At 37.1% G+C, this 21716-nt stretch overlaps 1 protein-coding gene across 1 annotated transcript in view; it reads left to right on the forward strand.

Moving 5' to 3' along the window:
• The window catches only part of NEDD1 (NEDD1 gamma-tubulin ring complex targeting factor), a 33803-nt gene that overhangs the window by 5535 nt on the left and 6552 nt on the right, over positions 1–21716 (forward strand). The window contains exons 4-12 of the mRNA XM_081084914.1: positions 3607–3723; positions 5470–5610; positions 8505–8734; positions 11915–12116; positions 12503–12692; positions 15929–16057; positions 18696–18743; positions 20046–20248; positions 21224–21377. Coding sequence (XP_080941040.1) covers positions 3607–3723; positions 5470–5610; positions 8505–8734; positions 11915–12116; positions 12503–12692; positions 15929–16057; positions 18696–18743; positions 20046–20248; positions 21224–21377 — 1414 coding nt within the window. The remainder of the gene's footprint in view (positions 1–3606; positions 3724–5469; positions 5611–8504; positions 8735–11914; positions 12117–12502; positions 12693–15928; positions 16058–18695; positions 18744–20045; positions 20249–21223; positions 21378–21716) is intronic.

A 21716-nucleotide genomic window follows, 5' to 3' on the forward strand; every position in this document is an offset into this window, starting at 1 on the left:
ATTTTTCCTTTGTGGAAGGTTCCCTGGTGTTGTTGCCTTTTTAAGGACCAAGTCCCATTTAAGCCACAAGTTTGATATGACCATAAAGCCCTAATGATGTAGCCCTGCCTTCACTGACTTTGGGCTGAGGACTGTCTCAGCTAAGGACCCCTATCTGACATAGCTTTCTGCTTTTGCTTCTGTCCATACTGAAGGGCCTGCCTGAGCCTCCCCAGTGGCGACATCACCAGGAAAAGATGGCTTTGTCAAAATGAGCTTTGGTCCCAGAGCATTTAAATGAAGCTTTCATTGCATATTGCTTGCTTATTCTTTTGTTTTATAAAGTAATCTCTCTGATTCAAGATATTGCTGGCTACCTCATTTCCAATCTATTGGAAGCTATTTCCAAGCTATTTCTTTTTTAAATAAGATATGATCTAAATAAAAAGGTATAAGATGTTGGTAGCTTGTTCTTTTTTAAGTTTCAGATTTTCCTAGCAGACCCTAAAACATTATGAATAGTCCTAATTTTACACTGGAATAGGTAAGGGAGCCCAGATTTAAAAAGGACGTTTGATTTCTATCAGTTCTTTCCTAAAGATATCCAGTGGGATTGACCCAAAGTTCATTTCCAGCCCATATATGTTGGAGGCTATGGCAGAGAGAATGCTAAGGGTAGAAATGGAGTTTGAGACCTTCTGCCTATTCAAACTCAGTTACGTAAAATTGAAGCAAAGAGCATCCCTGGTTGATAAAAGTCAAAGTGTATATCCTTTCAGAGCAGGCAAAACATTTTAGTCATCATCTTTGAATCTTTAAATTCTGTCAAAGACAGTTGACAAACATTTGTTTAATTAAATAGCATCAAAATAATTTTGATTTCCTCTGTTACAATATGTATTATGCTACTTTTACATCATGTCTTAGAACCAGTTTGGTACCTTTTTGTTTTTTGTTATTAAATTATGAAAATAGATGATATTCACAAATTGACACAATTCTACAAATTTTGTGAATATTCCATATCAGTTGTTGCAGTTAGTTCTCTGTCCCATAGTTAAGAGATCACATCAGGATGCATGTGGCTGAAGTGGTCATTATAGTTATATAGTTATAATTTGAATCTGCTTTAATTTACTTATAAAATATTTTGCAAACAGTGGTTCTTTAACCTTTATCAGTAATTTATTGTAACATATTAGTGTGTTGAAAACCTTTGTTTTGTAGGATCCAAGTTCTTTTACTCATGTGCTATTTGAGATATTAGACCTTTCCTATATAGGAAAATATGATTCTTATTTAAACATTAATTTTTGAGTAGAACTTTAAGTTTGTATTTATTTTCTTTGATTTTGTATTTTCTTAAAAGTGGGCAGATTGGTATTAACAGTGTTATAATGGATGTGATAGGCTACTATATAATCTAGAAATTTGACCAGCTGTTATTTTTAGATTTTAAAAACTGCACCCATTGCTTGTGTTTTGGGATGTAGGATTCCTGTAATAACTACACGATTTCTATTAATTATTTAAGTTCATTAGCTACATTTATAATGTATTAACAAAAAGAATCTTCTATCATTAGCGTAAGCCAGCTATAAACATAGCTTTTGTTCTGAGCCCTTAAGAATAATTTGAGATGTTTTTGACAATTAGAATCCTAATATATTTATCTTTGATGGATATCATTCTTGTCTGTTTTCTTTAAAGGTTATTTATATAGCTCTTAGTAAACTGTCCTGATTTGCAGTGATAGCCACATTCTAAATCTTATTAGTTTGTTCAGACCAAATTTAGTTCCTATGTATGTATGTATGGTGCCTAGAAGAGAAGTATACCTACTTTACTGACACATTGACCTAATGTGCTCCTGTTTATATGTGTTGGTAATTTTGACTCTTCGTCAAAATCTAAGAGCAGTAAGAAGCTTGAGTGTAGGAGCCATCTGCAGCTTTTTAAGAATCTGGTGCTCTCTTGAGTAGAGGATGTTTTTGAGATGCGTGGGCTCTCAAGGTAGGAACAGTAGTTCTAGTCCTCATTTCTCATTTCTCAGATGAAGAAACATAGGCTCATAAAGGTGAGATGACTTGCCTAAACCTGCGTGTTTTGCCTTTAATTTTACCTAAGTCACAAATATTTCCCCTTTGGAATTATTTCTCCATTTTCCCCCCCATAGCATTCAACTGGAGGTAAGAACATTAATGTAACTACATAGTGTGCCTGAAGGTTAAATAGGAAAATACATGCACTGTTGTGTTCTGACGGATGGGCACCACCAGGTAGATGACACTCAGAGAATTATTGTGAGAAAAACTTGGTAGCCTCTGTATTTTTAGCCATTTATGTTATAAATATATGTTGAGCATGGATATGGTCTTTGCTCTTAAAGAAACTGACAATCTGGTGGAAGACAGATTGTAAACTAGGAAACAGAATACCCAATAGTGATAAGTTGTTGTGTCGAGAACTAAAATAGTTGAGATATTGAGATAGCAAGTTACCTTAGGTGGCCAAGGGAGTACCCCTGAGGAGGTGGCATTTAAGGTGCTGTCTATTGACCAGAAAAAGCTGTTCAGCCAAAGTTCAGGGCAAGAATAGCTGAGGACAATATAGAGTTATTTTTAAGGAATGCAAGAAGGTCATTGTGGCTGGAGAATTAGTGGGTGAAGAGGAAAATGAGAGATAAGGTAGGAGGGGGCCAGATGAATAGATAGGGCTTTGAAAGCCAGGTTAATGAGTCTGGAATTTATTCTAGGGTTGATTAGAAGCCATTGAAGATTTTTAAATGGGAGAGAGATGATCAGATTAACATTTTCTAAAGATCACCCTACTTATGGAGAACAGAATGCGCAGGAGTAGAAGCAGGACAGCCAGTTAAGAGGCTGCTGTTGTGGTTCCACAGGGTTTGGATTAGAGTGTTGGAAGTAGTCCTGGATATTGGGAGGGCCAGCTGGGATTTATTTTAGTGTCGGAGTTTAGAGAATTTATGGTAGACTTGGGGCAGGCAGAACGAGGAATCAAGGCGAATTTCTGGAATTTTATCATGAAAAACTGGGTGCATGGATGGTGTCTTTACATACATGGGGAAGAATGTAGAGTCAAGTTCTGATGACTCAATGTTTAAGAATTGGATTTCTTAAGGGGAGATTTGCCATGAGACTTTGGGCAAATATCTTGTCCTCGATGGAAAACTTTCCTTATCTGTAAAATGAGGGACAGACACATCCTTGAAAGTCTTCTCTACCATTAGTATTTTCTGAGCTGTGGTTTGATTGTAATTCAGGGAATCCCGCGGAAATGTAAGAGCAGGCTTTAGTAGGGGAGATATTACAGGCAGGTAAGCCCTGATGGGAGGCCAAGACTTGCTGGTATTTTCTAAGCTTCCTCTGTCACCTCTGTGTATGGCAGAGAACATGAATCTGGTTGATTTCTTGAAGTCTTTTTTAACTCCTTACAAGCTATCGGATCCATGTGGAAGGTTAGAGGTGAATCTTTAGTATAAGTATTAGCATGTTTATAACATTTAATTCAACAAATATTTATTAAGTGCTTACTAAGTACTGAATAAGACTTTAAAGTCATCTCTGGGCTCTGTTAAGTTAAGGTAACTTTCTTTTTCTTTAATAGCAAAAGCAGACATGTGTCAGTTTAAATTCCACATCTATGTATTTGGTAAGCGGAGGCCTGAATAACACTGTTAATATTTGGGATTTAAAATCAAAAAGAGTTCATCGATCTCTTAAGGTAAGGAACTTGGGTGTTGTTGTTTTGTAATGTTACAGAAATGGTTATCTCACAATGTGCTTGGTTACCAAACTTTTAATGTTGAGCTTTTATAATAAAAGTAAGATGCTTCAGCATTGAAGTGAGATTTGTTAGGGAAAATAAAGATTCTATTTCTTTACAAAGTCATAGATATTGTATTGGACCTCATATTCTTAACTTTTTAGATGGGAGCAATGCGCTAAATGTCCTCTTTCTTCTCATCAGATATTTTTCCTTTGATTTAGAAAAGGAATAAAATGTAGAAACATTTCCAAACGTGCTTGGAGGACCATTTGAAAAGGTTATGTAATCGTTATTACAATATAAAAAGTGTAATACAATAGTGGCATATTATAGTTACTGTTCTTGGCATTATATTAATCTGATTCTTAGATACAAAGGTGAGTTTGTTTATATTCGTAGTGTATGGCACCAAACTGTTAAAAACTAGACTCCTAATCCTGATCCCTTTTCTGTGTTCCTGCTAGAGTTCTCTGACTTGATGTTGGAAAACGTCCTTGTGAACTCAGTTTGTTCAAAACCAGTTTTATTGTTTCCAAGTGGATTCCCCTTTGGATTGGGAGGCAGCCGAATATAGAGGGAGGCAAATAGGCTTTTGGGTTTGACCTGGAATTGAATCCTGGCTTTGTCACTTAGCAGTTATGTGAGCTTGCACAGGTTTCTTAACCTTTCTGTGCCATTTAGTCAACTCACCTGTAAAATGGGAAAAACTGACATTTTCTCCAAGATTGTTCTACAGATTAATAATGATATATGGCTCTGGGTGGTGTGCCTCAGTTGGTAGGAGTGTCGTGTACACCTAAAGGTCATGGGTTCGATTTGTGGTTATGGCATAGACCTAGGTTGTGGTTCAATCCTGGTGCCTTTGAGGGGCATACTGGAGGCAACTGATTGATGTTTCTCTCTCCCCACCCCCACCCCCCAAATAAATAAATAAATAAATAAATAAATAAATAAAATCAATGAAAATGTCCTCTGGTGAGGATTTAAATAAATAAATAACAATAATAATATATCAAGCTCCCAGCGTCAGTAGGTACTCGACAAAGGGAAGCAGCTGCTGTCATCTCTCAAACATACCTTGCCCTTCTGGCTTTGGGGCTTTTGTTTCTTACTCTTTGCCATTTTGCAGGGTCTGGTTTACTTCCCCTAGTTTAGCTCTTCTCCTTTCTTTAAGGTTGAACTCCAACTTTGTCTTGCATGAAGCTTCCTCTGTCAACTCAGTTCACAGTGATGCCTCTTTCTCTTTTGTCTTGACACTTTGCCTCTACCACCACTCACTTAGCTTTGTTCTGCCATTTTCGTGTTAATTTAAATGTCCTGTCTTCTCAATTGAACAGTAATACTTTCAAGGGCAGGACACTCCTGATAGTCAACTCGCAATAAATGTTACTTGTCAGTGGAAGTGAATTCTGTAAGGGAGACATATTGCCATTTAGAAAATTACCTTTCTATTCTATCTCTCGTTTCAGAGTGCCTGAGCATTATTATAGTTATGAAAAATAGATCTCTGTTCCCTGAGAAGACTTGGTGTTGATCAGATAGTTTTCTGCTTATTTGAGTAATTTTTAAAATTTGAGGAAAATGTTAAAGCAAATATTAGATTGACAAATGGATAATATTTATAAAACACAAAATTTGCAGAAACATGAAAATATGCTATTTGAAGGTTTTATGGCACTGTATTTCATTTTTTTCTTTCAGGATCATAAAGATGAAGTAACTTGTGTAACATATAATTGGAATGATTGCTATGTTGCTTCTGGATCTCTCAGTGGTGAAATTATTTTGCACAGTGTAACCACTAATATTTCTACTACTCCTTTTGGTCATGGTAGTAGCCAGGTAAGTATGGGTTTATTCAAAATAAAGTTGATAAGATAGATTTTGACCTCTTATATAAACCAATGAGTTTCAAGTTTTTAAAATTAAGTATTTAAAATAAGCTTGATTGAAAATAAACTAATTCATACTAGATTGAGTATACTTACTTTATTGAGTTCAATTAGGCCATCGAATATAACATGCTCCTAGATTATAACTATGTATAACAAAATAAAAATACTGATAACAGGTTAAGCTCAAAACATGAATATTAATCTTTCTATAGACATTACAGTTATAAAAGTGTTGCATAGTTCAAATTATGTTAGCTGCAGGACAGGTACATAAGTACTCTGATGGGAATGTGATAATTGAGTGTGTTTAGGCACAGGATATATGGAGTTTTGTTTTTTTGGTTACTATAAGTATATCATAGTTCATGTATTGCTACCAGGTTAATACCAGGAGTATGTAGGGAAATGTTTTGTTGTTAATCCTTACCCGAGAATATTTTTTCCATTGTTATTTTAGAGAGAGTGGAAGAGAGGGAAGAAGAGAGGGGGAGAGAAAGAGAGAGAGAGAGAGAGAGAGAGACATTGGATATGAGAGAGACACATTCATTGGTTGCCTCCCACACGTGCCCCAACTGGGGCTGTGGATTGAACCTGCAACCCAGGTACATGCGCCCCTAACAGGGAATTGAACCTGAGAACCCTCGGTGCCTGGACTGACACTCAACCACTAAGCTACACTGAGGAGGGTTGTAAGGAAACTTTTTTTTTTAATATATTTTATTGATTTTTTACAGAGAGGAAGGGAGAGGGATAGAGAGAGAAACATCGATGAGAGAGCAACATCAATCAGCTGCCTCCTGCACGCTCCCTACTGGGTATGTGCCCACAACCAAGGTACATGCCCTTGACCGGAATCGGACCTTGGACCCTTGAGTCCGCAGGCCGACACTCTGTCCACTGAGCCAAACTGGTTAGGGCAGGAAACTTTTTATAAAGGAACTAGAGCAGCAGTTCTCAACCTGTGGGTCGCAACCCCTTTGGTGGTCGAATGACCCTTTCACAGAGGTCGCCTAAAACCATCCTGCAAATCAGATATTTACATTACGATTCATAACAGTTGCAACATTACAGTTATGAAGTAGCAACGAAAATAATTTTATGGTTGGGTCACAACATGAGGAACTGTATTTAAAGGGCCAGAAGGTTGAGAACTACTGAGCTAGAGGCTCGATGCACGAAATTTATGCAAGAGTAGGCCTTCCTTTCCCCGGCTGCTGGCACCGGCTTCCCTCTGGCACCTGGTACCCGGGTTTCCCTCACAGCCCTGGCTTTGTTCAGAAGGTCACCTGGTCTAATTAGCATATTACGCTTTTATTATTATAGATATTAGCCAAATTTTTTCTTCAAGAAAATTAGTCTATAAAATTCTTAATACATTTAAATTCTCAAGTAATCTATTTTTTTTACTAACTTTCCATGAAATTCTCCACAGAAATTTCTAATAAGGTGCATCTTGTTTCCACTCTTACTTTTTTTTTTTTTTTAAATAATTTTATTGATTTTTTTACAGAGAGGAAGGGAGAGAGATAGAGAGTTAGAAACATCGATCAGCTGCCTCCTGCACATCTCCCACTGGGGATGTGCCCGCAACCCAGGTACATGCCCTTGGACCAGAATCGAACCTGGGACCCTTCAGTCCGCAGGCCGATGCTCTATCCGCTGAGCCAAACTGGCTTTGGCTCCACTCTTACTTTTAATTATAATCACTGTGGCCATAATTATTATTAGATGAAAGATGGGAGTGCCTCACTTTTGAAAAGCAGTTTTTTAAATCATTATATTGAGTAGTATATATTTAATGTTTAAGGAAAATATATTGGATATTAAAAATGCATTGAAAAGTGTATTTTTTTCAAGTTTCATTTGTATTGGGGGAATAAAAGAGATACATATAAATGATAATATGGGTGATTGATAAAAAACTTACGGAGATTCAGAACAGTGAGATAGAATTATCTGATTGGGAATAAAATGGGGAATATTAATGGAGGAAGGACTTCAGCCGGGTCTGAGACTTAATTAATTGTTTGTTTTATTTTTACTATGATATAAACTGGCCTCCTTGCCAATCACTTGATTCTAACTTTTGTGTTAGAGGTAACTCTTTACGTGCCTACATTCTAGTTGGAACCATATCGTCTTTTCTTTGTCCTCAACCATTGTCCAACTTTGTGGCTTATGTTGAAAAGATCCTCAGTAACATGGGAATGGATGAATACTAAATTTAGAGATAACAAAGATTTTAATAGGCTAATATAGAACTTCGGGGGAGAGATATTATTTATCTCCTTAGATGACCAAAGTCTTTCTCCATGCCTAGTCCAGAGTATTGACTCTTCATCCTTTGTGGTTTAGTTGATTTTTTATTATGCTTTAGTTGTTGAATTTCTAGCACAATCAGATGCTCAGAATCAAACATATATAAATATCTAAAATATGTTTTAAATACAAATATTTCTTATTCTCTGCTAGTGTTTCCTTATACTTATTTGTGATTTGGCTGTGACTGGGCCTTTTATTTAGGGATATTCTAACCCTAATGAATCAATGTATTGTGTTTTTTTTCTATGGAAAAAAAGAGGAGATTGAGTTAGCTGTACTTCAAGTTAGTAATATCATGACAAATATTCAATTACTAGAATATCGGTATGTCTTGGGATCATCTTATGTAGCCCACTAAATGATTTTATGGTATTGATTGAAACCTGTTACTCTCTAAACCAGAAAAGTCCTAAATCCTGTGTGAGTTCTATGTCTGTGGTTGGCTGTTATTTATATAGTTTATATAAAACGTTCTTATGAATGCTTACAATTACATAAAATTTATTCTTCTTTTTATAGCCTATTCGGCACTTGAAGTACTCCTTATTTAAGAAATCGCTGCTGGGCAGTGTTTCGGATAACGGAGTAGTAACTCTTTGGGATGTGAATAGTCAGAGTCCTCACCATAACTTTGATAGTACTCATAAAGCTCCAGCTTCAGGCATCTGCTTTTCTCCTGTCAATGAATTGTTGTTTGTAACCATAGGCTTGGATAAAAGAATCATTCTCTATGACACTTCAAGTAAGAAGTAAGTGTGGCATTTCTTAATTTAGCAACAAATAATTATCTCATTAGAAGATATATTTGTGATTTGTATAGACTTATGATTCATTAATGTTCAGGAGCTCTAAATTTTGTGTACTTGATATCTGGTAAGGTAGATTTTTTTTCTTCTTCCCATGCAGAAAAAATAGATGAGGTGGGTATTCTTTTTTAATTATTATTCTGTTTCCTTTTTTAAAATTTGAATTTACTGGAATGATATCTCATCTAATAAAAGACAAACATGCAAATTGACCGTACCTTTGCTATGCCTTAAGCCATGCCCACCAGCCAATCAGAGTGACTATATGCAAATTAACCAAACCAAGATGGCGGCCAGCAGCCACAGAGCTGGAGCGAGCAGGAGGCTTGCTTGCTCCAGTGATGGAGGAAGCCAAGCTTCCCGCCTGCCGCGGCCGGCTCTGAGCTCCACTGAAGGCAACAAAGTTTCAATTATAGAAGATAAATAAACCCCAGATACTTGCTTTCAGCTGGCTGTGGCCACGGAGCTGGAGCGAGCAGAGGGCTTGGTTGCTCCAGTGATGGAGGAAGCCAAGCTTCACGCCCATCCTGGTTCGGCTCTGAGCTCCACTGAAGGCAACAAAGTTTCGATTATAGAAGGTAAATAAATCCCAGAATAAAAAAAGAAAAATAAAAAAAGGAGAGGCTGGGAGCTTCCATTGCCGGGGGCTTGGCCAGCCTGAAAATGGCCCTCAGCCCCTCACCGAGACTGGCCAGGCACCCCAGTGGGGACCCCCCACCCTGAAGGGGGTGTGACCAGCCTGCAAACAGCCATCAGCCCCTCACCCAGGCTGGCCAAACCTCCATGGGGTTAGGGTCCCAACTGGGGGGTGCTTGACCAGCCTGCAAACAGCCATCAGCCCCTCACCCAGGCTGGCTGGGCACCCCAGTGGGACCCCCACCCTGAAGGGAGTGTGACCAGCTGCAAACAGCCATCAGCCCCTCACCCAGGCTGGCCAGGCACCCCAGTGGGGACCCCCACCCTGAAGGGGATGTGACCAGCCTGCCAACACCCATCAGCCCCTCATCCAGGCTGGCCAGGCACCTCAGCGGGACCCCCACCCTGATCCGGGACACCCTTCAGGGCAAACCAGCTGGCCCCCACCCATGCACCAGGCCTCTATCCTATATAATAAAAGGGTAATATGCAAGCTGACCCTAACAGCAGAATGACTGGGAATGACTGGTCACTGTGACACACACTGACCACCAGGGGGCAGACGCTCAATGCAGGAGCTGCCCCCTGGTGGTCAGTGCGCTCCCACATGGGGGAGCTCTGCTCAGCCACAAGCCAGGCTGATGGCTGCCAGTACAGTGGTGGTGGTGGGAGCCTCTCCGGCCTCCTCAGCAGCGCTAAGGATATCAGACTGCAGCTTAGGCCTGCTCCCTGCTGGCAAGTGAACATCCCCTGAGGGCTCCCGGGCTGCCAGAGGGATGTCTGATTGCCAGCTTAGGCCCAATCCCCCAGGGAGCAGGCCTAAGCCAGCATGTGGTCATTCCCTGAGGGGTCCCAGACTGCGAGAGGGCACAGGCCGGGCTGAGGGACCCCCCCTCCCGAGTGCACAAATTTTTGTGCACCTGGCCTTTAGTTGGTTAATAAAATTACATAGGTTTGAGGTGTACAGTTTTATAATACATTATCTGTATATTGCCTTGTGTGTTCACCACCTCTAGTGAAGTCTTTCGTCACCAATTTATTCTCCCTTTTCCCTCTTCTACCTCTCTACCTACCCTCTGCCTTTCTCTCTTGTAATCATCATACTGTTGTTTGTCTTGCCTATGAGGTTTTTGGTTTTTTTCTTTAACCTTTCACCTTTTCACCCAGTCCCCCAATCCCCCTCCCCTCTGACAGCTGTCAGTCTGTCCTCCGTATCTATTGAATCTGTTTCTATTTTGTTTGTTAGTGTATTATGTTCATTAGATTTCACATATCAGTGAAATCCTTTGGTACTTGACTTTTTCTGGTTGGCTTATTTAGAGCACTTCTGGATTGTGAACATTGAAGGATAGCCTGCTAATGATTTCATATCTTTATTTTAACATGTATGCACATTATTCTTTTTAAAAATATAACAAAATATGATTAATTTGCTTTCAAATTAATTCCTTATGTAAAGCAGGGTGTCTGAATGACCAGCATTTTGGTCTGGGTGATTCTTGGTTGTGAAGGACTGTCCTGGGCACCGTGGGATGTTCAGCAACATCCCTGGCCTCTACCCATTAGATGCCAGTAGCACTTTCCTAGTTGTGACATCCTAACGACCTCCAGTTGAGAACCAGTGGTCTAGAGCTAAAGGGCACATAATCTAAGCATCTGAATTTGTTGTGCCTTCCTGTACTTCTTAGATTTATAAGGGTGCTTGGTTAGCTTTTAAAAAAGCTGCAAAAATGCTACAAGTGTATTAAGATACCTAACAATATATAAAAATCCTGTAAAAAAAATAGTAATGTTATTACTAGGGAAGGACCTACTCTCCTTATTAGAAGTTTACTGTTACTTATTTTACATTCTTTTTTCTTTTTACTATTTTTTTGAACTAATTTACTAAGAGACCTGAGTCAGTAAGGCATTTCTCTCTTATATCGGACACTCCAATAAAGAGCTCAGCTTCAGCAGGTCGGTATCCGTATTTCTCTCCTTGCTTCCTGACGATCAAGCCACATGGGTTCAGTTAGCTTTTTGGTGAAGAGATACAGAACTATGAACAAAGTAGCAGCTGCTCTCCTGTGAAAGGTCATAGTCCTCTTGAGGTTTAAGCAGGCCAACAAATGGAAAGGGAATACTGGGAGACTCCTTATTTCTGAGGCTAGAGCCCCTTTTTTTGTGTGTGTGGAGTAGCACCCAGGAATTCTGTCATATTTATTGCCAGGGTAACAATTATTTAAAGAAATAGGTACTGCTTCTAGAACATGTAGATAGAATAGGAAAATAGGATGAAGTGTTCAGCAGTTCCTTTATATGCCATTGCACTGAAATGTCTCTAATTCTAAATGTATGCTTTAAAATAAATGTTTGGAATGTGTATGCTACTTGCCCAATTCTAAGTACGTTTGGGTTTGATATGCTACAGTTATTTATATGTCACATAAGCTTATATACCTGTATACATTCATATATCTACATAGACTTACTCTCTTTCCAAAGGCTAGTGAAAACTTTAGTGGCTGACACTCCTCTAACTGCAGTAGATTTCATGCCTGATGGTGCCACTTTGGCTATTGGATCCTCCCGTGGGAAAATATATCAGTATGATTTAAGGATGTTGAAATCACCAGTTAAAACCATCAGTGCTCATAAGACATCTGTGCAATGTATAGTATTTCAGTACTCCACTGCTCTTTCTAAGGTAAGATATTTTCTTTCTGAATTTTTTCTTTTACTAAATAAATCTAGCTCAGAATATAGATACTTTATGTTGTCAAACACAGTGTAGTTTTGCATCATAATCATTTTTATATAAAAAGCATTTAATATAATTTTAGTACAAAGCCATTTGATACTTGGTTTTAAAACAATTTTTTTTTAAATTTTATACTTAATTTTCATATTTCCCTCTTCATTATTTTAAAAGGCTTTTTTGGTTCAGAGGGAAACTCTCAGCTATACTAGCAAGCTTAAAATTTGTAAGGAAAAATATATACATATTTTTAATCTAATAGGGAATTTATAAAATATTAATAACAGTAGGGAGCATTAGAAACCTGAGCTTTTAAATATTCCATTACATTTCAGTCAGGTTTAAGTAAAGACTCTTCAAGTAAGGCCTCAGCTGTGAACAAACGGACTGTTCCTGTGAGTGCCACCAGTGGGGGAGCTCAGAGTTCTGGAACTGTCAGAGAAGCCACTGCCACGGCCACGGTTCTGCCACAGCCCATGACAACAGCCGTGGGGAAAGGCACAGTTGCTGCCCAAGACAAAGCAGGTAAGTGGTGCTTATATATAGTATTTGGAGTGACCCCTCCACCCCAATATATATAATTATACTTCCTTCAGGAATTAAGAACTCAAATTCACTCGAGTATTTAAATAAAATTATTAGTAAATATCGTTGAAGAAATGAACATTTTAACGTCAGCTATAAATTCTTTAAAAATTAATGAAAAAATATTTTTCTTAGTCTATTTAGTTGAACTTCTGTTGTAAAAAATATTGATTATCTTAAAAAACACAATAATGTCAACTCAAATTATTCTTAATACTAACTAGACTGGGTGACTTTACATTGTGTCTTCAGGTTAATCAGTAGAGAATGCAATTTTGACGTCATGATTTGATCTCTCAGGATTTTTTTTTTTTAAAAGCTATTAATGGCTCCTTTTATTTCTTATTTTAGAATGAAAGGTAAATTAAGTGATGAAATGAATATATTTAAGTATTAAATAGTGCCTGGCTCATATTAAGCCACATACTAGCAATTTGTTAAATAAAAATAAACGAAAATATTACAATTTTAAATAATTTTTTTCTATGTTGATAATCAAGCATTTCTTAAAGAGGAATTTATTTAGACATTGTGAAAGTATAATCTGATGATAAGCTTCCCCATGCCTACTATAGAATATATTCTTTGCCTGCAATAAAGATCATATTCCCTAAATTCCTAAAAACCTTCTGGTTTTTATTTTAAGAAGTATACTACACTGTCAACTTGCAACAGATAGTTTTAAAAGTCTACATGGTACATATGCCAGTATGTTTTCAAAATAATTGAAATGGATGTACCCACCCATGTCTTTTTAAATTTTTAGGACAAGTACTTGACATGGACAAAAATATTTGTTGGTGCCTCTTAATAGTTTACTATTTCCAAGTATAAGCAAAAGTTTAATTTGTTAACATTCATAATATGGGATAGTTTTCTTAAAGTTGTAGGTATATTCACTACAAATTTTCTGTGAATAACTACATGGTCCTCCCATAGAAATTATTACATATTACGTGGAAAAATAAATGCTATCTACTTAAAAGAAGAAAGTCTTTTTGAAAATTACTTTGAGTAATGTTTGCCAGAAATGTTTAATTAAATATATTAAAATTTCTATTATTTTAAAATTTTAATTTACTATCAATTTTATGCATAATTTTAAAAAAGTAAACAAAATATTTTTCTCATTTACTGTAAATTTTATGAAGTCTGTATTCATTTAGTTTTTAATGAGGCTATGTTTAACAATGACAGCATTACTTAGGAATTGAAGACTTGGGTCTTCAGGGTCACTGATTAACAGCTCTTTCCTGATTAGCAAAGTTTCTGGCAAAATGAATTTTTGCTTTGCATCCATAGTTAGAAATTCTGTTCATTAATTTTATTTTGAAATAATTTCAAACTTACAGAAAAGTGTCAATAATATATAAAGAACTCCTGAGCTCAGCTGTCCAGCAGATTCACCATTTTACAAATTTTGCCACATTTGCTTCCTAATTTTCTCTCAAACACACACACACACACACACACACACACACGTACGTCTATTTTCCCCCCCTCTGAAACATGTAGAGTATATTAAGTTTAAGTCTCAGGTCTATCACTTCTTACCAGGATGACTTTGGGCAGTTTTCTTAACCATTCTGAATCTCATTTTTCTCTTCCACAGATAATAACTTTTAGGGTTATTGTAAAAATCAGAGGAAAATATATCAAAAGTGCCTGGCACATGGTGGGCACACAATAATTATGGTGTGATTAATAATATTGTTATCATGATCATCATTATTACTATTATCATTTTAAGCTTCTTGTAAAATAAATTCGAAGTTTGACAAAAAGTTCATGTTGCTTCTACTAAAGTGGTCCTGACTTAGTTATTCAAAACAACTTCTGCAGTCTTGTTACTACTGCTTGTTTTCAGAAGGAACAGCCATTTAAGGAATGAAAAACAGCCCTCTGCCTTTTTATTGTCTACTTTACTAGTCTCTATAACAGCGGTTCTCAACCTGTGGGTCGCGACCCCTTTGCGGGTTGAACGACCCTTTCACGGGTCGCCTAAGACCATCGGAAAACACATATGTAATTACATATTGTTTTTGTCATTAATCACTGTGCTTTAATTATGTTCAATTTCTAACAATGAAACATGAGGAACTGTATTAAAGGGTCGTGGCATTAGGAAGGTTGAGAACCACTGCTCTAAGAGTTTGGGATTCTGGTTTCCTTCCTCTTAGTAAACTATTGTGAGGTCAGTGAAGTCATTTGAGGTCCTAAATGCCTAAAGCAATGTTATGCTCCCCCTGTTGGTGAAGAAAAAGAAGAGGGAAAAATATCTGTTCACTGCAAATTGGGGAGAGAGCTAACACAACTTAAATCCTGCTATCTGTTAGGCATTGTGCTACATATGCCTTACAGACTTTTTTTATGATTATCATTTGTAGGTAATCAACTAAGTTTTATGTTCAGAATACTTTTAAGATAGAAACAAATATGTATATTATTTTAGAAAAAAAATTAAAAATGGCTACAAGAACATGGTGGTATATGAATAAATAAGTTATTTGATTTTGGGAGAGCCCTTTTTTCCATGAAAGTGATGGTTAGATGAATCTGTTAAATTCTGCTTTTTCCCCTCAATGCTCACAATTGTAACATTACCAATAATATGGGTAATACGTTAATTTTTTTTATTTATTCACAAAATCATATATTCTTTTTAAAATTATTTTAAAATTAATTTTATCGGGGTGGCATTGCTTAATAAAACTATATGTTCCTTAAAATGTGCTATTCTATGATACATCATCTATGTATTGCATTATATGTTTACCACCCCAAATCAAATCTTTTGTCACCATATGTTTGACCCCTTTTAGCCTTCTCTACCCTATACCCCACCCACCCCTCTTCCATCTGGTAACTGCCATGCTGTTATCTGTGTCTATGAGTTTTTGTTTTTCTTTTTTAAAAAATTTAAATTCGTCATTTTTTAAAGTATTACATATGTCTCCTTTTCCCCCCATTGATCTCTCCCCGGCTGTTTCCATCCCCCAGCACATGCCCTCACCCCCCTACTGGCTGTGTCCATGGGTTACAAGTTATTTGGTTGATCTCTTACCCCCTGTTTTTCTTGTTTGTTCATTTATTGCTTTCAGTTTTATATTTTTAGAACCTTGCTTCTGATAAATTTTTTTAGGTGTACTAACATTTTTATATCTAATTTCTATAAGGTTTATCTCGAAGCATCAACACAGATATTTTATCTAAGGAAACAGACAGTGGAAAAAATCAGGATTTCTCCAGTCTTGATGATACTAGAACAAGTAGTTTGGGGGACATGTTCTCACCTATCAGAGATGGTAAGTCTGTTCAGATCAGAGGATCATGTTCTCTTGCTGGTAGTCTTACATTTTTATTCTGGCTAAGAGATGTGGGTAGCAGCTTCAGTGTAACTCTTGTGATGACAGTTTGCTCATTTTCTCAATCCCTGGGGTGGTATTTTTTCCTTTGCCATGGTATTTTAGGTAACTATATTCCAAAATATATGCTGGTAATTTTCACAAGGAAAATTTGCAAATAGTTCTGAAGTTAACATTTTAATTTCTACAAAAGTTTCTTAAAGGAAGTTTTGCATTCATAGGCAATCTTTTACTTGTATTTACTTTTTAATAAATTTTTGTAAAATCTTTGATATTGATAGATAAAAGATATCTTCCTAACTTAAAAAACATTTGTTTCTGTGATTATTAGTATTTAATTGGTATTTATTAAATGTTTTCATGGAGAAATATGGCTAAGTGATATATTGCCTCATCTTTTACACTATGTATGAAACTATCTCACACACACACACACACACACACACACACCATTGCTAGTAGATGTTGCCATTTTTAAAAAAAAGGCAAAAACTTTGCCAGCTTGTTGAATGGAAATATTATTTATCATTGCTGTTCACACTGTATGAACTAGGCCCATTGTTTGGCTGTGTTCTTTTAGTACTAATGTTCATTCTATTAACCTTAATGGGATAGTTCCACTGCTAATAGCAGTATTACCAACAATATAGGTGAATTTCTAGAGAATATTTTGGCAGGTTTAAATACTCATACTTTTTGGCCTGATAATTCCATTTCTATAAGTTTACATAGACAATATTCTGAAAAGCCCAGAAAGATTTGTATGTTTACTGTATAATAGTGAAAAACTGGAATGAATTTAAATGCCAACAATAGCAGGGTGTTTGAATTGTTACATGTGCCTATGGTCTTATAAAATTTCATTTTTTACTTCAAAATTGTCTGCATTATATGTTTACCTTTTCACCCCATTGACCTCTCCCTGGCTGTTCCCATCCTCCAGCATTAATTTTCTCCAATTAATTTCATAATCAGAAACAACAAATACATACGTGATTATATAGAATTACTGAGTGTCTTCTGCCTTACCCTAGCCTGAAAATCCTTCAGTTGCCAGGTCAAACTTCTTTATCTTCCACCTAATGACAAAGGAAAGATTCCTTTCGTTCAAGATAAAGAGAGGTCAGACTGCATAGTTAGAGCAAAGAGAGGAAGAATGTGGGTGAAGGAGGGAAAAGTGGCTTGCACTGGAGTTGAAACAGGTTTCTGAAGTAAGTGCCCAGTTGGGGACCTTGGCTTCTGAGAACCCCTGGAGTTAACTATTAAGTTGAAGACTGTAGGAAGAGGCTTTGTGGAGGATTTTGAGTTATGAATGAAATCCTCTTTAATGGTATTCCAGATAAATAAAGAAATTCCTCTTTAATTAATTTAGCTATTTAAAAAAAATACTATTAGTATATGAGCCATATGCCTTTCATTTATTAGAATTTTGTATTATTAATGAGAAGAAAACATGGATACTAAATATAGTACTGCTTTCATTATCAAGAGATTTGCAAGGATGAAACTGGACTGGTAAAAGGCTTAATCTGTTTTGGTTCAATTTATTCATATTTTAAATACTTCTGCTTTTGTTAGGGAAAAACTAATAACTTTTAAAAGTGCATGTGTGCTATGCAATATATACATATATATGTATATACATATATATTATATTATATGATAGGATAGAGGCACAATAGTCCTACTAATATGATAATCATTTATGACAATCAATTTATTGGCCATTGGAGTTTCTGATGAATTTGACCATTTTTCTATTCATTAAAATTGAGGTAAGCAATATTTGGTTGGTAATTGGTAAATGAATAATATTACAGCATTGAAATTTCTGCCATTGAAATAAATTTTAATAAAACATTAAAACCTTATGTGTTTTATAGCATTGTATTGCTTGCAAAATGTTTTTGTGTTATTTCAGTTGATTCTCAATAAAATCTTGTGAGATGGTCAGGGCATTATTCCCTTTATATAGATGCAGAAACTGAAGTTTAATTGTATTGACATTTGTCCAAGGTCACAAAGCTATTAAGTGTATAGGCAGAACTGAATTACAGACCTTTGGCTCTCACTACAGTGCTTTTCCTCGTATACCTGGCTGTCTCATTAGAATAACTATCTCTATATAAAAAGCTAATATGCAAAGTGTCTGCTCAGGAGTTCAACCCAGAGAACGGGAGTTTGATCACTCGCTATGATGTGCACTGACCACCAGGGGGCGGTGCAGAACATTGCAGGTGACCAGCCGCAGTGGTGGTGGAGTGCTGGGGGAGCCAGGGAAGGAGGAGGCGGTGAGGTGGGAAACCTGATCAGTCCTGATCGCAGGCCAGGCCTAGGGGCCCTACTCATGCACGAATTTCGTGTACCGGGCTTCTAGTATCATAGAATTGTCTTTTTATATTTGCGCTGTGAAGCTAAAAGAATGAAAGGAGTTTATGTGAGTACTAGCTTTAACTTTACTCAGATTTTCTTCTTAAAATTATTATCCTTGAACACTTTGAGGAATGAATAGTAATTATAAGTTGCTATAGCATCTTTTTTACTGTCTTTTAAATTTGATTTTCTAATTTTCTTACAGATGTTGTGGTTAACAAGGGAGGTGATGAGTCCGTAGGCAAAGGAGATGGTAAGAACTATTGAGAAGTATTTTAATGAAAATTGTGATACTGTGTTCTCTATTCCTGTGTAACAAATTACCCCCACATTTTGAATTTTAAAAAAGCAGCCTTTATCATCTCATAAAATGTGGGTTAAGCATGGCTTAGCTTGAGTGCCTTTGGCTTTAGGTCTCTTGGTGCTTTAATCAGGGTGTCAATAGGGCTACAGTGATCTCCAGACTTAACTGGGCAAAGATCTGCTTCCAAGCTCATTCATGTGTCTGTGAGCAAAAACATTAATCTGTTTATTCCCCTGTGGACTTCTCCACAGGGAAGCTGACAACGGGCCAACTGGCTTTCCTTAGAGCTGGTGAGCAGGAGAGTGAGAGGGGGCACCCAAGATGGAAAACCATAGTGTGTTTGTAACATAAGCTTGGAAGGTATTCTCTTTGTTAGAAGCAAGTTACTAGGTCCAACCCACATTCAAAGGGAGGGGATTACTCGAGGGCATGGATCCATGCCAGAAGTCAGGGATCATTAGGGGCTTTCTTAGAGGCTGCCTGCCAAGACATATACCACAGTGTGAACCAAATGAACACTTCCGTTGTCAAATACTGATTAAAATGTCCATTGTGTTTTTCAGTTTTCAAAGTATTTTCATATACAATATGTCCGTTAAGCCTCACCACTCAGGGAAATAGATATTATTCACATACTAGAGGCCCTGTGCACGGTTTCATGCACCGGTGGGATCCCTAAGCCTAGCCTGCGCCCTCTCGCAATCCGGGACCCTTTGGGGAATGTTGGACTGCTGGTTTCAGCCTGATCCGCCTGGCAATCCGAAATCCCCCAGAGAATATAGTGGTGCGTGAAGCCGCAGGTGGCCAGGAAGGAGCCCAAGCCCAGGCCGGTACCGCGGCGCTCCTGCTCATCACAGCCTCGCTGTGCCTGCCACCACCACTTGGTAGCTCATTGAGTGGTGCTCCCGCTGTGGGAGCACACTGACCACCAGGGGGCAACTCCTGCGTTGAGCATCTGCCCCAGGTGGTCAGTGCGTGTCATAGCGAGCAGTCAAATGGTCGACCTGTCGAACAATTGACCAGTTGCTTAGGGTTTTATATATATAGATTTGCAGATCAGAATGCAGTCACGGAGTGTTACGATTTTTTTTGCATCAAATAAGGGCTAGAGCTGACGAACGAACCTGATTTCTGAATCCAAATTCCATGTCTTTTCATCATATTAACCTGTCTGTCATGTTAAATGCTTTTGTTAAATATCCAACATTGGAGAACATCATATGCAAACACAGCTTTTTCCCTCTTTTTCAGGCCTTGACTTTTTAACACAGTTGAACTCAGTGTTCCCTCCAAGAAAAAATCAAGGAGCTTCGGGCACTTCAGTGTTGCATTCTAGTCCCTTTAATGTCTTTATGGGATCTCCCGGGAAAGAAGAACATGAACATCGTGATCCGACAGCTGAACCGAAGAAAACGTATCTGGGAAAACAGGAATCTAAAGACTCCTTCAAACAGGTATCTGCCTGGAAGTGGTACTGAGCTCACTGTGTGTTTCTCACCAGCGAGCATGATGAAGACCGTCACTAGGAAGCAGGCAGCTGCCATTGCATTTGTCCTAACTAGTGACAGTGCTGTGCATTCACTACGTAGAAAAATACTCTTCATTCTTGGTGTCCCGTGTTAAAAACTAAAGGATACTCTTGAAATCTATCTCTGGATGTGATGAGGATAGCAACAGATGTCATACTCTGTTTTTTTTTATAAGACAAAAAACTTGATATAGCTGTCTGTGTAGTAATATTTTATACCTGAATTTTTTAAGATGTATTTCCATTGTGGCGGAAAGCACCAAGTTGGTGGTCAAGGCAATTACCCTAAGTCTTAAAGTAATTTATTTTTTTATTTTATGTTTTTATTTTTATGTGTCCTTATCCCCACATTACATTCTTAGAGTAAATTGATGGTGCTATAATACAGTACTCAATATAGAAGTTAATATATTATGAAAGGATTCAAAATGATCAAATATTACCAGGAAGTGACCAGGAAGGCTGAATCTGTTGTGCAGTATATCCATTTATTTTCAAATTTATTTTTAGCATGATATTGTAAAGATAACATTCAAAAAGTACAATATGTCTTTTGACTTATTTTTCAAATATTTCTGACTAGTTATAAACGAGAGGTTGGGGGTGTTTTTTGTGTGTGGGGGGGGTGAGGGCGTTGTTTGTTTTTGCACTATTTTAAATTATATTCAACAGCCTGATGCTTAGTAAATGAACTTTATCATGTTATTGTTGATATTGTTTTTGATTAGTAAACTTGATTTATTTGCCACCAGTCCTAGCAATTTTTTTCTCTTTCTATATCCCTTTTTATTTTCCCTTTACCTGGCCCTACCCACTGGATAAAAGAAAGTTGGTACAAATTATGTGGATGATATGGGTAAAGGCAGAATTTATATATTAATTGTTTATTTTAAATGTGAAGTTTGCAAAGTTGATCTCCGGTGCTGATACTGGAAGTCTAAATACCTCTCCATCATCTAACCAAACAAGAAGTCCCGAGAAATGTGAAAAGCTAGAAAAAGAGAAGGAAGCCCGGTTACTGTATGAACCCACAATCAATGGATCCTCCACTCCAAGTAAGTACATAAAACTTTCTAATGCTTGAAAGTGTTAAGTTGGAAACCCTCACTATTTAGCTTGAAAGGAGTGATCACAGACAAAATTTTACATGTTCAAAGAGTTTAAATGTTCAAGGAGTTTAAAATTTATGACATTTCTCTAGCATAACCCTCTTACTAGAAGACAATAAAATGTACATGAATGATTAAATATAACCACATTTATTTGACACTCTTGGTGTGAATTTCATTTTTGATCTCATCTGTAGGTGTCTTGATATAATGTGGTACAGATAGGAATATGGTGTAGAACCCTGTGAAAATGGGTCAGTTACCTAAAATTATCTTTTTAAAAAT

This window comes from Myotis nattereri, assembly GCF_964212035.1.
Source record: "Myotis nattereri genome assembly, chromosome: 2".
NCBI lineage: Eukaryota > Metazoa > Chordata > Mammalia > Chiroptera > Vespertilionidae > Myotis > Myotis nattereri.